The sequence below is a fragment of the Cupressus sempervirens genome, chromosome 8, assembly GCF_028749045.1.
Source record: "Cupressus sempervirens isolate cs-2001-9-10 chromosome 8, ASM2874904v1, whole genome shotgun sequence".
NCBI classification, from domain to species: domain Eukaryota; kingdom Viridiplantae; phylum Streptophyta; class Pinopsida; order Cupressales; family Cupressaceae; genus Cupressus; species Cupressus sempervirens.
The window spans coordinates 276,443,461-276,457,438 of NC_143125.1; the positions used below are offsets into that span (position 1 = coordinate 276,443,461).

The window sequence follows — 13,978 nt, forward strand, 5'->3', positions numbered from 1 at the left end:
TCAGATGAGATCTTGAGCATATTAAGATCAATGATCTAATGCAAAGTCAACCTGCAGTAGTCCATTTTTATTATATCCAACTCCGTTTGCAGGTCAATCCAAATATCTTCTATACGATGGACATGAGTAAATGCTCACTTGATTTTCGAATTCATCTCTCTGTAATCAAAATCAAATTTGGCTTTGAACTTCTTCAATGTAACCAACTGAAGTTTTGCTTCCATGACCTTTGCTTTGTGTACAAAATTTATCATGTAATGATCAATCACCAAGGGCTTGGTAGAAGAAATACCAAAGCCTTGTCTATGCAGAGCATGTTCATCAGATTGAACCTCCATGAGTTGTTTGACCAATTCCATTAGAATAATCCTGTCAGTAGCATACCTAGGTAAAGTATATGATTCTCCTTTGAAATACCCAACTCTTAAATAAGTAAAAGTTGGAAACTAAAAAAAAATGCAACCATATTGATTAACCTTGTCCCAAGCCCCATCTGACACTCTTTTGATAGACAACTTCTTATCAAACAAGCACCAAAAATTCCCAAAGAAAGCATCTTGAACTCTTTTGTAATGGTATTTACTATTAGTCAGAGTAATTTGATCATAGTATTCCCAAACTAAAATTTGAAGACAGTCTCCTTTGGTTGAAAGTCCAGAAAAAGATCCCATAGCAGCAACGATATAAACAAGATAGGAATTCATGTAGAACGGTGTCAATGTTCCTACATTGAGCAACTGCTCACAAAGTGCAGTGCTGATAAGTTCTCCCTAAAAGATATGTTCCTTGTTATCAATGATTTGGAAAATGAACTTATACATCCACGGTTCAAAATCATTAGAATCCTTGAGATCGCATATTCTGCTGAGAAGGATAATTAGGTCTTTATATTTCGGCTTGAAATTGGATCTATGAATGGTTTTTGGCCATTTTGAGAAATTGTTTCTCTTGCAATCCAACTGATATAGATTTAATCCTTCTAATAATTTCCCTTATTCACATTCCATATCTCCAAAGATGTTTCTTTGCTCAAATCCACACACTCTGCACTCTGCGACACTTTGAAAATCTATTCAATAACCTCAGGATCAAGGCTTATAATAACATTAGCATCAGCATCCTTGATGGTTTTTGATTTTGGACTGAAACGTTTTGCACATCCGAGAACAAATTCCAGTTCCAGGGCAGCCATAGGAAAAGTAGACACCAAATGAATATTACTCCTCTTGATGTGTTTCATTTCATGACTAGCAGGAGCTTCTATTCGTCGCAAGAAGTTGATCATATCTACATGCCCAATCTCTATATTTGACATGCTATCAAGAATAGATGTGACCTGGGATGGAGTTGTGTGAGCCAACTCTTTATCATATTGAAATTTCATTTTGCCTTTCGATCTTGTAGATGAGGGCATCCCTTGTGCTTGTGCTACAACATGAAAATTCCAAAATGTGAACACATCATCAGAGGATATTGCTTCCATAAAAGCGTTGATTCTTGATCAACAACAAAGCTTCGGAGTATGGATTAGACACTTCAAAGATCTAATGTGATGATCTTCAAAAGAGACAACATGCATAGGTGAAGGCAAGAGTGTGGTTTGAGGGGATGAAAATATGAGGTAGAAGTGAGCATTTATGAATATGCTTTAAGACATGAAAGTGGAATGCATGCAAACAAAAAAAATTGATTTCTAAAAAGTGACTTTAAGTGAAAAATGGGTTTTCAAGATGTCATTGCACGAAAATTGAATTACATGTACATGGAACATGCAATTGGGAATGAAAAGTGAGATTGCATGTAAATGCGGATGAAAAGTGAGTTTACTTGTAATTGCATGTGTAATGTTCCCTAATTGAGTAAATTAGAATTAAGGGACAATTATTTTATGCTCAACGTTCTAATACCATTACAAATTGTATAACCGATCACACACACACACACACACGCACACATATATAAGTTAAATGACTGCTTATCAAAGCCTATATCTTTCTTTGGATTGATTTTATGAAATAACTTATACTCAAAATAGTGGCTACTGCGTTCTATTGCTAGGTTCAGCTATGACCGGGTACTAAATAAGATAATCTTATCTTATAGATGCTCTTCATAATTATGATTCTCCTCTTATGATGATTCAAAATGTTTGCCACAAAATTTTGGATATTCTTACGATGTTATTATTCTTGTATCTAGCATGGATGTTTATCCTTGCAAGGGAAGTGTCTTCGATTGGTTATGGTTTCCTTTTTAAATGAGAAGACAAATAATCTAAAATGGGGTAGATAGAAATCACTATCTTTGACGTGAATGCTTGCCACTAGTTCGTGCCAACTAGGCAACTGCTCTTTTATGTAGATCTAAATCTAACAGGTAAGTAATCCAAAAATCCCCCTATCTCAGATGCCTATAGAAAATGCAAAGCATAAATATAGAAGGGTCGATGACTTCTTTTTACTTCAATACTATCATGTATTTGCTATACTGTTGTTCGAATGTGGTTAATATTGGTAATTGTGTATTCCTCCTACGTTTAGTGTGATGTGTCCGCTTGTAGTAGTTGATTGCCACTGTTCAGTGCTATGCTTCTTGTCTTATTCGCTGGTTTGTGTTTTTCTTCAATCTCTTTCCTCTTTGACAAGTGGTGCTCATCTTATTTGGTTTTCAACTGGATGTTGGTCTTCAACCTTATTTGCTTCTGCAACTTTAGTAATAGATGCGATCTGACTTGTCAATTTTCCTCCCAATTCTTAATTCTCCTTTTTTTGTGTCATCCTCCTAGATGGATTTATAAGGATTACATTATAGGAGTGGGCTTCTTGGATGGACATGTCTCTTAAGGTCACACCTCTTGTCATTGAATAGACACACTTAGTTTACATTGAGAACATTGTTCCCTTACTCTAGGCGTGACTTAGTTGTTGATTTGGTATCGTTAGTCTCTTAACATATTTTCTAGTACGTAAAAGTCATTTACCTCGCCGCTATGATGCTCAAAATGACCTTTACTAATTGGATCATATATTCCTTTATTAATTTTCATCTATTCTTGTAATATTACTTTCAATTTATTGGCATGTATTATGTATGTATTTATTATTACTATTATTTTATCATAATGTAATAATTATAATTATATTTTTTTTTGTTATTTATGGTGATACAAAATTCATCTATATTGTATAATCGATATAGTCAATTATATTATATTATATTCACATTATGACTATATCAATTATATAGTATTATATTGTATTAATTTGATCTCTTAAAATATATTTAATAATGAATTGTGTTATAATATTTATTTATTATTTTTATTTTAATAGTATTTATTAAATTCAACTAAAAAATGGGGAATATCATAGTCCGCCCTTTCCTAAATTGCTTGTCCTCAAGCAATTTAATATTCTCTCCTTATAATTTGATCGTTAGTCCTGCACAACAATTCCAGTTAGAACTTAGAACTATAATATGTTTACAAAAATAAGTTTATTAAAACTAAAGATCATAATGTAAAAATACTAAAAATAATTCAAAATATGTAACTTATCTTGATGTATTGTAGTATCTTCTCATGGCTTCACAGTTCCTTTGTCCATGACGAGTCTTGATGAGAATTCTTATAATCCTTAGGAGAGACTTTATCTCTTCCCAGATCTTATTACTACTCTTTTAGTATGCATTCGTAATCCTTAAGGGAGAAATTTTCTCGCCCTTAGGCCTCTATGGATATCCCTTTTTGATTATCCATCTCTGTAATTCCCAAGAGAGACTTTATCTCTTCCTAGGCCTCTATGAGTATCCTTTTAGGACGTAATCATCTCTAGAATCCTTAGCAGAGACTTTATCTCGTCCCAGGTCACTAGGGATATATATCCCTCTCTATTTAATCCTCAAGAGAGACTTTATCTCATCTTAAGGCCACTAGAAGTGCATGATCTTTCTATAGTTTCATTCAAGGAGTTTTGAGGAAATTTTGAGTATAAATACAATTGAATATTTGTATTCATACGTTCATTACAAATTCTCATAATCAATTACTTGTTTTTACTTGTCAATCCAAAAGAAATAGGTACGAATACTAACTGAAAAGTGAATAATTTCTTATCCCATTATATTTTCCCTTCTCTAATATCGATTACCAATTCCATTCAAAATACATCAAGTGGAATTTCTTTAAAATACCATTGCTTCTCTCTTTCATTTTGTGCTTGGAAACTATTAAGATCTCCTGGATCATGTCTTTCTTTCTTATGCGACTCTTCTGTTTCTCTCTCGGATGTTGCTTCTATTCTATTAATTTGATTCTTTTTGCTACACTTGTGACCTGATGCCCATGGTTTTCTACACCTAAAGCATAAGCCTTTCTTCATTATGTCCTCTTTTTGCTTGAAAGCACCCTTTCCTTGGCATTGATGCCCAACACTCCACTGTCCTTTTCAAAAATAACATTCTTTTTCTTTATGATCTTTTCTCGAGTCATTGTTTCTTTGTTCTGTCTTTGCTGAAAAATTCTTAGATCTTTCCTTTGGAGGATTTGATTCTACCATTTTTTCTTTTCTAATGGCTTCTTCCAAGTTTTGTGGTTCATGCGGTTTAATAGAGTGCTTGGTGGAGTCTTTTAATTCTTCTATAAATATATGAGTGAGTCTCTTTTGGAAAAGGTCTAGAACCATAATAGATAACTCTTGGAATTTGCGAGCATAGTTTGTCTAAGTTGAGTTAGTTCTTGGAAATACCATTCAATGTCTTTATCATCAAATATGTTCATGAGCTTTTGGGAGAATTCTTCATAGCATTTTACATCTTTTATGTCCCAATGAGATATGCCCATGGGTCGACTAATAATGTGCTGCTCCCTCTAGATACACTATAGCAAATTGCAAAGCATCTTCTTCCGTCATGGGATTTAGAATAAAAAATGTGTTGTGTAATCTTTTCTAAACCATCAAAAGGTGGAAGCTTTATTTAGTTAATTTTATGTTTAAGTTCTTCATTTACAATCCTTCTAGATGTCTCCCTTCATTCATCATCACAAAATTCTCTAAAAGATACCAGCTCTCTAATGTTAGGTTCTAGAGCTTCGTATGCCCTTGCAATTTCTTCAGTCCTAGTCACTGGTTGTTCTATTCCATCTTCTTCTCTCGGTAGCTCTGCTTTGTGTAGGAATGATGGTTGTGGTATTCTGGTTACAAAAACACATTATTATTTTCTAAGTAAGTGGAGCTAGCCTCTCTTGCCTAGTTGGGTTGACCTCTCAAATTGTTGATAGAATTTCCCATATCTTGCAATACTTGGAGAAGTGCTTGATTTGATTTTTTTATTTGATTCAATATGGTTTGGTTGGTTTGGTTATTTTGCTCCATACAAGATCTCACCGCGTTTGGTAAGTTGTTCATTGTTGTTTTATTTGTCCTCCTCTTGTAAGTTTCCATAAGCCTTCACTCATAGGATGGTAGGATTATTGCTCTAATACCATTGTAATGTTCCCTAATTGAGTAGATTAGAATTAAGGGACAATTCTTTTATGCTCAACATTCTAATACCATTACAACTTTGTATAACCAATCACAAATATATATATATATATATAAGTTAAATGACCACTTATCAAAGCCTATATCTTTCTTTGGACTGATTTTATGAAATAACTTATACTCAATATAGTGGCTACTACATTCTATTGCTAGGTTCAGCTATGACCGTGTACTAAATAAGATAATCTTATCTTATAGATGCTCTTCATAATTATGATTCTCCTCTTATGATGATTCAAAATGTTTGCCATGAAAATTTGGGTATTCTTACGATGTTATTATTCTTGTATCTAACATGATTGTTTGTCCTTGCAAGGGAAGTGTCTTCGATTAATTGCGGCTTCCTTTTTAAATGAGAAGACAAATAATCTAAAATGGGGTAGATAGAAATCACTATCTCTGACGTAAATGCTTGCTACTAGTTTGTGCCAACTAGGTAGCTGCTCTTCTATGCAAATCTAAATCTGACAGGTAAGTAATCCAAAAATCCCCCTATATGAGTTGTCTACAGAAAATGCAAAGAATAAATATAGAAGGGTAGATGACTTCTTTTCACTTCAATACTATCGTGTATTTGCTGTCCTATTGTTTGAATGTGGTTAATATTGCTAACTGTGTATTCCTCCTGTGTTCAGTGTGATGTGTCTGCTTGTAGTAGTTGATTGCCACTTTTTGGTGCTATGCTTCTTGTCTTATTCGTTGGTTTGTCTTTTCCTTCAATTGCTTTCCTCTCTGACAAGTGGCGCTCGTCTTATTTGGTTCTCGGCTGGACGTTGGTCTTCAACCTTATTTGCTTCTATGGCTTTAGTACTAGATGTGATCCAACTTGTCAATTTTCCTCCCAATTCCTAATTCTCCTTTTCCCATGCCATCCTCCTAGATGGACTTAGAGGTATTATGCTATAGAAGTGGGCTTCTTGGATGGACATGATTCTTAAGGTCACACCTCTTGTCACTGAATAAACACGCTCAGTTTACATTGAGAACATTGTTCCCTTACTCTAGGCATGACTTAGTTCTTGATTTGGTATTGTTAGTATTGTAACATATATTTTCTAGTACATAAAAGTCATTTACCTCGCCGCTATGTTGCTCATAATGACCTTTACTAACTAGATCATATATTCTTTTATTAATGTTCATCTATTCTTGTAATATTACTATCAATTTACTGGCATGTATTATGTATGTATTTATTATTATTATTTTTATCATAATGTAATAATTATAATAATATATTATTTTTAGTTATTTATGGTGATACAAAATTCATTTGTATTGTATAATCGATATAGTTAATTATATTATATTATATTCACATTATGACTATATCAATTATATAGTATTATATTGTATTAATTAGATATCTTAAAATATATTTAATAATGAATTGTGTTATAATACTTATTTATTATTTTTATTTTAATAGTATATATTAAATTCAACTTTACAATGGGGAATATCACAGCATGCCAAGGATGAGATGCAATGTGTTATGACATGAAATGGGAAATTACATGTAATTGCTCATAAGTGTAATGGCGGATATGGAAGGAATAAATGCAATGTGCCTTGGCATGTAATGATGAAGGTGGAATGAAAAGATGCACTTGCATTCGTTGATGGAAAATGGAGCGAAGTGAAATGTGCTCAAGTTCTTGGGAAAGAACTAGCAAATTCTTCCAATGAAGAAAAAGAAGAAAAAAAACAAGCAACCAAACAAGAAAACAAACACAAAAGAAGCATGTACCTTCAAACATATCAACAAGCAAGATACCTCAACATGCAAACTCGAATTTGGAATTTGGGAAAAAAACCAAAAGTATGAAAAATGAGACTATTCATCATTTTTAAAGAGAAAATGCAATTTTCATGGCATCTGTGTTAACAAATGTGAAATGTCAAGCTAAAACATACATCAAATCCGCAAGATAAGCATGAATTAATTAGCAAAAAGGGAAAATGTCCACTTACTTGAAGATTAATATGCCAAATATGAAGGGAATGAAGTTCCACCTTTGACAATTTCTCAAACAAACTTGGACCTCTTCAACCTTGCAATGATGAATTTGAAATGAGCATCCAATGAGGCATTTTTGGATGAAAATGCCCAAAAGGTTCCCTAAAAACCCTCTCAACTCCAATGTTTTTAATAAATGCAAGATAATAGGACGTTTTTCTTCAAAAACGTGATTTCAATCTGCATTTACATGAGTCGTTTTTAGCATTGAAATGCAAAAATGTGCTTCTCAAAAGCAAGAATATGGATAGGAACTCCAAAACGCGTCTTCCTTAGCTAAAAATGTGATCAAAATCTCCCAAGAATGGACATTTTTTGTAAAAAAACGTGACTGCATCATGCCATAAAATGCATCGTTCTTGCAAGGAATCCAATGTTTTTGCAAGGAGAAGCATGGAAATACAAAAATGCTCCTTGAGGAAGAGATTTCAAGCCATCTCATGAACAAATCTGGGCAAGATCACCAAAAATGTGTTCTTGGAAGCCATAAACATGGATGTTTTTCCCTTGGAATGCAAAATGGGTTCTTAAAATGCATTTGCATGTGTCTTGTAAGAAAATCACACCTTTTAGATGCACAGACATGTTTTAAAATTTTCAAAATTGATCTCCATAAGGCAAAACACACATTTTTGGTGTTATGACATGTTTTGGAAATGACTTCAAAGGAAAAATGCACCTTTTAGGTGCAATGAAATGTTTGCAAATGGAGCCATAAGAAAAACGCACCTTTTAGGTGCTATTGCATATTTTGCAATTACACAAAAATGTGTCTTATGGGCAAAAACATACTTGTTGGGTGCCTTCACACATTTTAAAACATATGTAATTATATGTTTTTTGTGTTTTAACTTTTAACATGACATTTCCATTCAAAATCACACCTTTTAGGTACAATTGCATATTTTGAATTAAAATGCGCTTGTAGACATGTTTGCACAACTTAAGTAATGAATTAAGCACATGTCAATTTAAGTTTTGAATAAATATTACTCAAATGGGACATGAATAATATTTACACTATCATAATTAATATACAATGTGCAAATATCATTTTAAAAGTAAAATTTACTAGAGCATTTGATTCAAAACTCAAAAATTAAAACAAACTATATAGATAATATAGTCACTTAAGTGAAAAATCAAAAAACAACTCCACTTAAAAATATAACATAAAGTGCACTATAGTTACTTTAAGTGAAAATTTGAAAAGATGAAGTCGCTTAAAAACATAACATAAAATGAATTCATGTTATATTTTCCAAAAAGTGAATGTCAACTTAAAAATATTACAGGATATTTTTAATCCATGCAATTGCACCAAAAAGGTCTAGTTTTTGGGCACTAAAATGGTCATATCTTTTGATTGCCAACTCTGATTAAGCCCTAAGATAGATCAAATTGAAGAGAAAACCAAAAGCAATGACTTGAGTAAAACCAAAGGATCAAAAGCTAACAAAAAACACTCAAAAACGAGAAAAAGGACATTGAAGGCTTCAAAATCAAGCATGGGTCAACAAAAAAAAAAAAAAAAAAGACTTGACAAAAGCCTTTAGTAAAAGGATTCATTATACCAATTGGAATTGATTGGTTAATCAATACTAACCAATTGAATGACAAACCAAACTCGGAGAAAAAAGAAACTAAGTTGAAAAAGTTTTGTACTGTCACCTACATTTTGTGGTGACAAAATGCAGGACAACAAAATTAATACCAGAAGCATTTGGTAACCTTGCGGCAGACAAGAGTGTCGGGATAGTTTGTGTTGAATTTATTGTAATTGATGTCAAAGAAAATAAAGGTATGCCGAATACATATGAAGATGGATGCCTTTCTACAAGGTAATCTTGGTCATTGTGAAGAGCTAAAGTCTGGTCAAATTTTCTATGCTCCCTATACTCCAGCTACAGTTGTTTAAGGTGATACATGATTTATTGATGCTCCAAAATGTAGTAACTGCAACTTTTATTTCAGGAACAATGTAATTTATTGGTGCTACAGAAAGTTGTAATTTGTTGCTGCTGGATGCAGTGATTTAATGAAGTCAATATGGTATACTTTTGGTGAATGACAGCTGCAGGTGTTCTGACAGTGTCAGTAGTCAATGAACTTGATGCTTGGTAGTTTTATTTGAAATGGATTTATTTATGCATTTATTCCATTTGTGCAATGGCTTCTAAAATTCTTCAATTAACTGTAATTGGTTGCACCATACTTCTGACAACAGTCTGTAACATTTTTCTGCATTAAAACCCACATTCTGAATTATGAAGCAGTGGTTTAATATTTCAGCCATTCATTCGATTTTCATATTTTCAAAAGAGAGTTTATTGTAAGGAGTGATAACCATCGGTGATGCCGTAAGGAATGTATTGGGTTCTGAAATGGAGAGAATATTTGTCGTAGTTGTGGGGGTCATATTAAGGTATTTTTGTAGCTATCATTCTATGAGTATTGAGGAAAATATTAAGACTATATTTCTGCTAATGGAGGATACTATCAACAAACAAAGGACTTTCTGGGATTCTTTTATGCTCTGTAAATTAATTCTATCCTGAAGAAGGCAACAGTGACCTGAAAAGTACTGTTAATACCTTAAGAAAAAGACACAAGAATATAAACAAAATGGGGGGCAGTAATCTAGGAATATTATTCAGATTCTAAGTACAGATAGAGAAAAAGAATTCCATGTGATAAAGGAATTTGTCTAAAAGATCAACCTGATATAAGAAATCACACTTCAGATATGCATACAGCTGTTGGCATTGCATGCATCCATAAGTCAGATTCCAAAACAGGCTAATCTCATCTTATTCTTGAGTAAGAATTACATCTATAACTACATTTTTGCTCCTGTTTCATTTTGGATTTGTGAATTTAGCGCAAACTGTAAGGCGGTCCTAATGGAGACATTACAATGCAATATCATTTAAACTCAGATCAGCAATAAACTCGTTTCATCAGAATTGCAAGCAAACTAGTTTTTGTAAATTTGTAATGCCTGTAGTTTCTATTCAGGAAAAAATGCAAGGTTGGTCACAAAAATTTTTAGACAGTACTGTTTGAGTATTTTACATGTCAAGTATTTATTATAATATCTGAAAACTAAACTTGAGAAAAACTGCAAATAATTTTGGTTAACAAATCAGCTGTGCACATTACATTCCTGTTTGGGTCCGACTGCCAAACCATCCAATACAATTATAAATAGACATCGATTTGGAAACTATTGGTAATTCCCTTGAGTCTTTTCTTGCCCATATCATTTGAGACATATTATCTCCTGCCCTATATTTGCACATATTCAGGTTCAAATGGATATTTCACAGGGTTTACCAGCAAGATTTGGGTCAAACTGGAGAATAGGATCTGAAAGTAGAAGCATTTAGACGTTGGAAATATTATGTCCTCGGTCACAAGGAAGATACTTATTCCAAAATCAGGCATAAGACTTGTGATCAAGCTGATGCTAAGCCTCATAATTTACATGTTTTAGGTGCTTCAAACAATATTTACAAGTGACCTTTACAACTTTCCTCTTTCATGCTCTTGCCTTCTACAGATGTAATTCCAATTCTCTTCCTCTAGCTCTGTTTCTTTCTTCAGATTCAGGGTCTAGAGTTCTTCCTTTAGCAGAGGTTGTTGGTTTTGTTTCCCCTCCTTTGGCTGGAGTGTTTCCTGCTATGTCTGGTATTTTGGAACTCGGAGTTTGGCTTCTCTATTGGCTGGATTGCTAGTTAGTATTTTCCCCACCTTTTCCTTCAAATGATTCTTCTCTTGTTTCCAAGATTTTTTCTTTGCCTTATGCTCAATAGCCCTTGGCTGTGCCTTCATCCCCTCTTACTGTCTTCACTAGGTTCTCGTTTCCTAAAAATGATAGCTTCTCTATGTTATGCAATATTATTTTGGATCCTGCAACATCAAATTGTGGCATGGTTGATGTGGATGTGAGTGATTAGACAATTGTTTTTTATCACAATTTTTCTTTGAGTAAGAAGGATCCTTCTCAAGCAGTTTTGTGCTTCAAAAGATAAATCAAAAGATAAATAAGTTGTCAGGAAGGGTGATGGCTATAAAAATATTTAGATTATTTTTCTGACAGTGTCGGTTAGGTTGATGTGGTTTATGATTGATTTCCTTAGGTCATTCTGGACCAAAAGCCTATTTGTGATAACTTTATCTCTTTGGAAGTGGGTCCTCTTCAGAACCCACAACCAGTCTATTAAAAGAAAATACATATTGGAGTGTGCCATTACAAAAAGATCATTTTTATATGTAAAATTAGAAAGTTCTGGTTTACTTGAAAAAATCAAACTGAATTTCTCATCTCGGTCATACAAACACATATTAGGGTTCTTACCTAGCAGGGTGCTCCTCACAAGGACGATTGTATGCTGTCCAGACTGGCTCCCCCTGGAAAAGCCTCAGGATCTACAATAGAAGTCAAAGAAACCATAATTTCACATCATCTAGGATCTATGATAGAAGTCAAAGAAACAATAATTTCACATTCTTTAGTTCATATAAGAAATGATTTATACTGTCCTTGAGTTAGAAGAGCACATACATTAATGTAGTTATTTGTGTCGAGGGTAAATCGATGGTAGATTCCTGCTGGTAGGATAATCATATCTCCCTTCTTAACCCATATTCGTATCCATTGATCCCCTTTATCCCTTACATCAAAGTAGCCTGTAACAAAAGCAACATCATTCTTACAGGTAAATACATGTCATCGGCAACTGTATCATGAATATTTTAAGAGTTGTCTTCACTATAACAGCGAGCTTGTTAATAGACCATATATATAATTATTGAAATTCTCTGACTTTAACAGTGAAGAAACATAGATTAGGTTGAAGTAATGCAGATGAAATTAAACAACAATGGGAACTTTACATTGTCTTTAATAGTTAGAAAGTAGCAAAGACTATCTTTATAACATCTATTGACAATTTTGGATTCCCAATTTTACTATGCCATTTTGTAAAATGACATTTAAAAATCCATTTCGTGTACATAATAATTTTGTACAAGGAGGAGGATGCTAATCGTGTCACCCTAAATATTCACACAAACAGGTATTGATGGAGTGCAGACTATATGTGTGTATGTGTGCGTGTAGTATGTACAAATGTATGTATGAAAAAATAATGCTTGCTTTCGAGAATATAGGTAATTCACCCCTCGATTAAAAAAACAAGGTTTTGTACTTTGTTTAAGTTGATCATATTTTGTAGCACATTAATCAATACTACAACATTGCCACTAGAAAAAGGTAGAGATCTGTTGAAAAGAAATAGTGATAAATGCTGAAGATATAAATTGCACCAAGTTGGTTTTGTAATATTTGGTAAAAAAAATATGTGGATGAGTGAAGTGGTAAAAAAACATAAAGTTTGTCTAAACGAAAATGGCTTTGCACCCATGAAAAAAGGAAGCCCTAGGAAGAAGGGCAAATGGATCTCAAGTGTTCTTTGCTCAAACTATGACAATCACTTGCACACTCAAATCGGTTTAGGGTTTATAGAAACCCTCCTCCCTAGCTCAAGGTGTTGTGTTTACCTCCAAACAGAAACACAAGCATCCCTATTTTTGCTAAGGTGGATTATGGGTTGAAGTGGTGCCAGATAAACCCTAACACTGTATTGTACAAGGATAATTGAGGAGAGTTTTTCAATAATCACAATGAGTGGCAAGTTGTTAGGAATCAAAAGGATAGGTGAGCTCTGGATGCAAGGGGATAGGTATTATCTAATGATATTAGAAAGATTGGAATCAAGAATGGAGTCAGTATATGGGCAATCCCCATTACATCTAAGATATCAAGATTTTCCTCTGGAGCTAACCATATAAAATTAGGGCACAATTCTATCATTACTTCACAGATGTGGCATTTAGGGTTGGGCCGTCTAACCCCTTCTAGCAATTTGCATTTCAAGAACTCTCACATACAGGTTGGTAATAGATCAATTCGTAGGGATATCTCATCCCAAAAGATCCAAGGCTGCTAGGGTATCCCCACAAAACCAAGGAATGATAAGAAGCAAGTGTTTATTTCCTATAGTAAAGGAAGTTCAACCACTTTAACGTGTGCTGCTGAATAAGAATTATAACAAGAACTGCTATGTATGCCATTAATATCAGTCAATGTTTAGTATTTACATCAAGTGATAAGAACAACAACAATGGTACCGATTGATACTAATAATGCCAATAATAATGATGCCCTCTTCCATCCGAGAGATTATAACATAACCTCTGTGGGGGTGTGATGTAAACAGTCGCAACCATAACTACGTACCACTCAACCATGCTAATGACCAATAGAATGATTAACATTAACAACATTTTAGACAACACATAGCATTATACCCGACAAAATCAGCCTCCCAAAATGAAAGTCATCTCCTAA

General features: G+C 33.5%; 1 protein-coding gene across 3 annotated transcripts in view; it reads right to left on the minus strand.

Annotated features, from left to right (window-relative positions):
• The window catches only part of LOC149542506 (acireductone dioxygenase 3-like), a 199,710-nt gene that overhangs the window by 21,198 nt on the left and 164,534 nt on the right, over positions 1–13,978 (minus strand). For 2 of the 3 annotated variants that reach the window (XM_089797441.1, XM_089797440.1), the window contains exons 5-6: positions 12,131–12,255; positions 11,924–11,994 (exon numbers count right to left, since the gene is read on the minus strand). In XM_089797441.1, the coding sequence (XP_089653567.1) occupies positions 11,924–11,994; positions 12,131–12,255 (196 nt within the window). Of the gene's footprint in view, positions 1–10,674; positions 11,476–11,923; positions 11,995–12,130; positions 12,256–13,978 lie in introns of those variants that run through there. The other variant, XM_089797442.1, reaches the window with a different exon arrangement.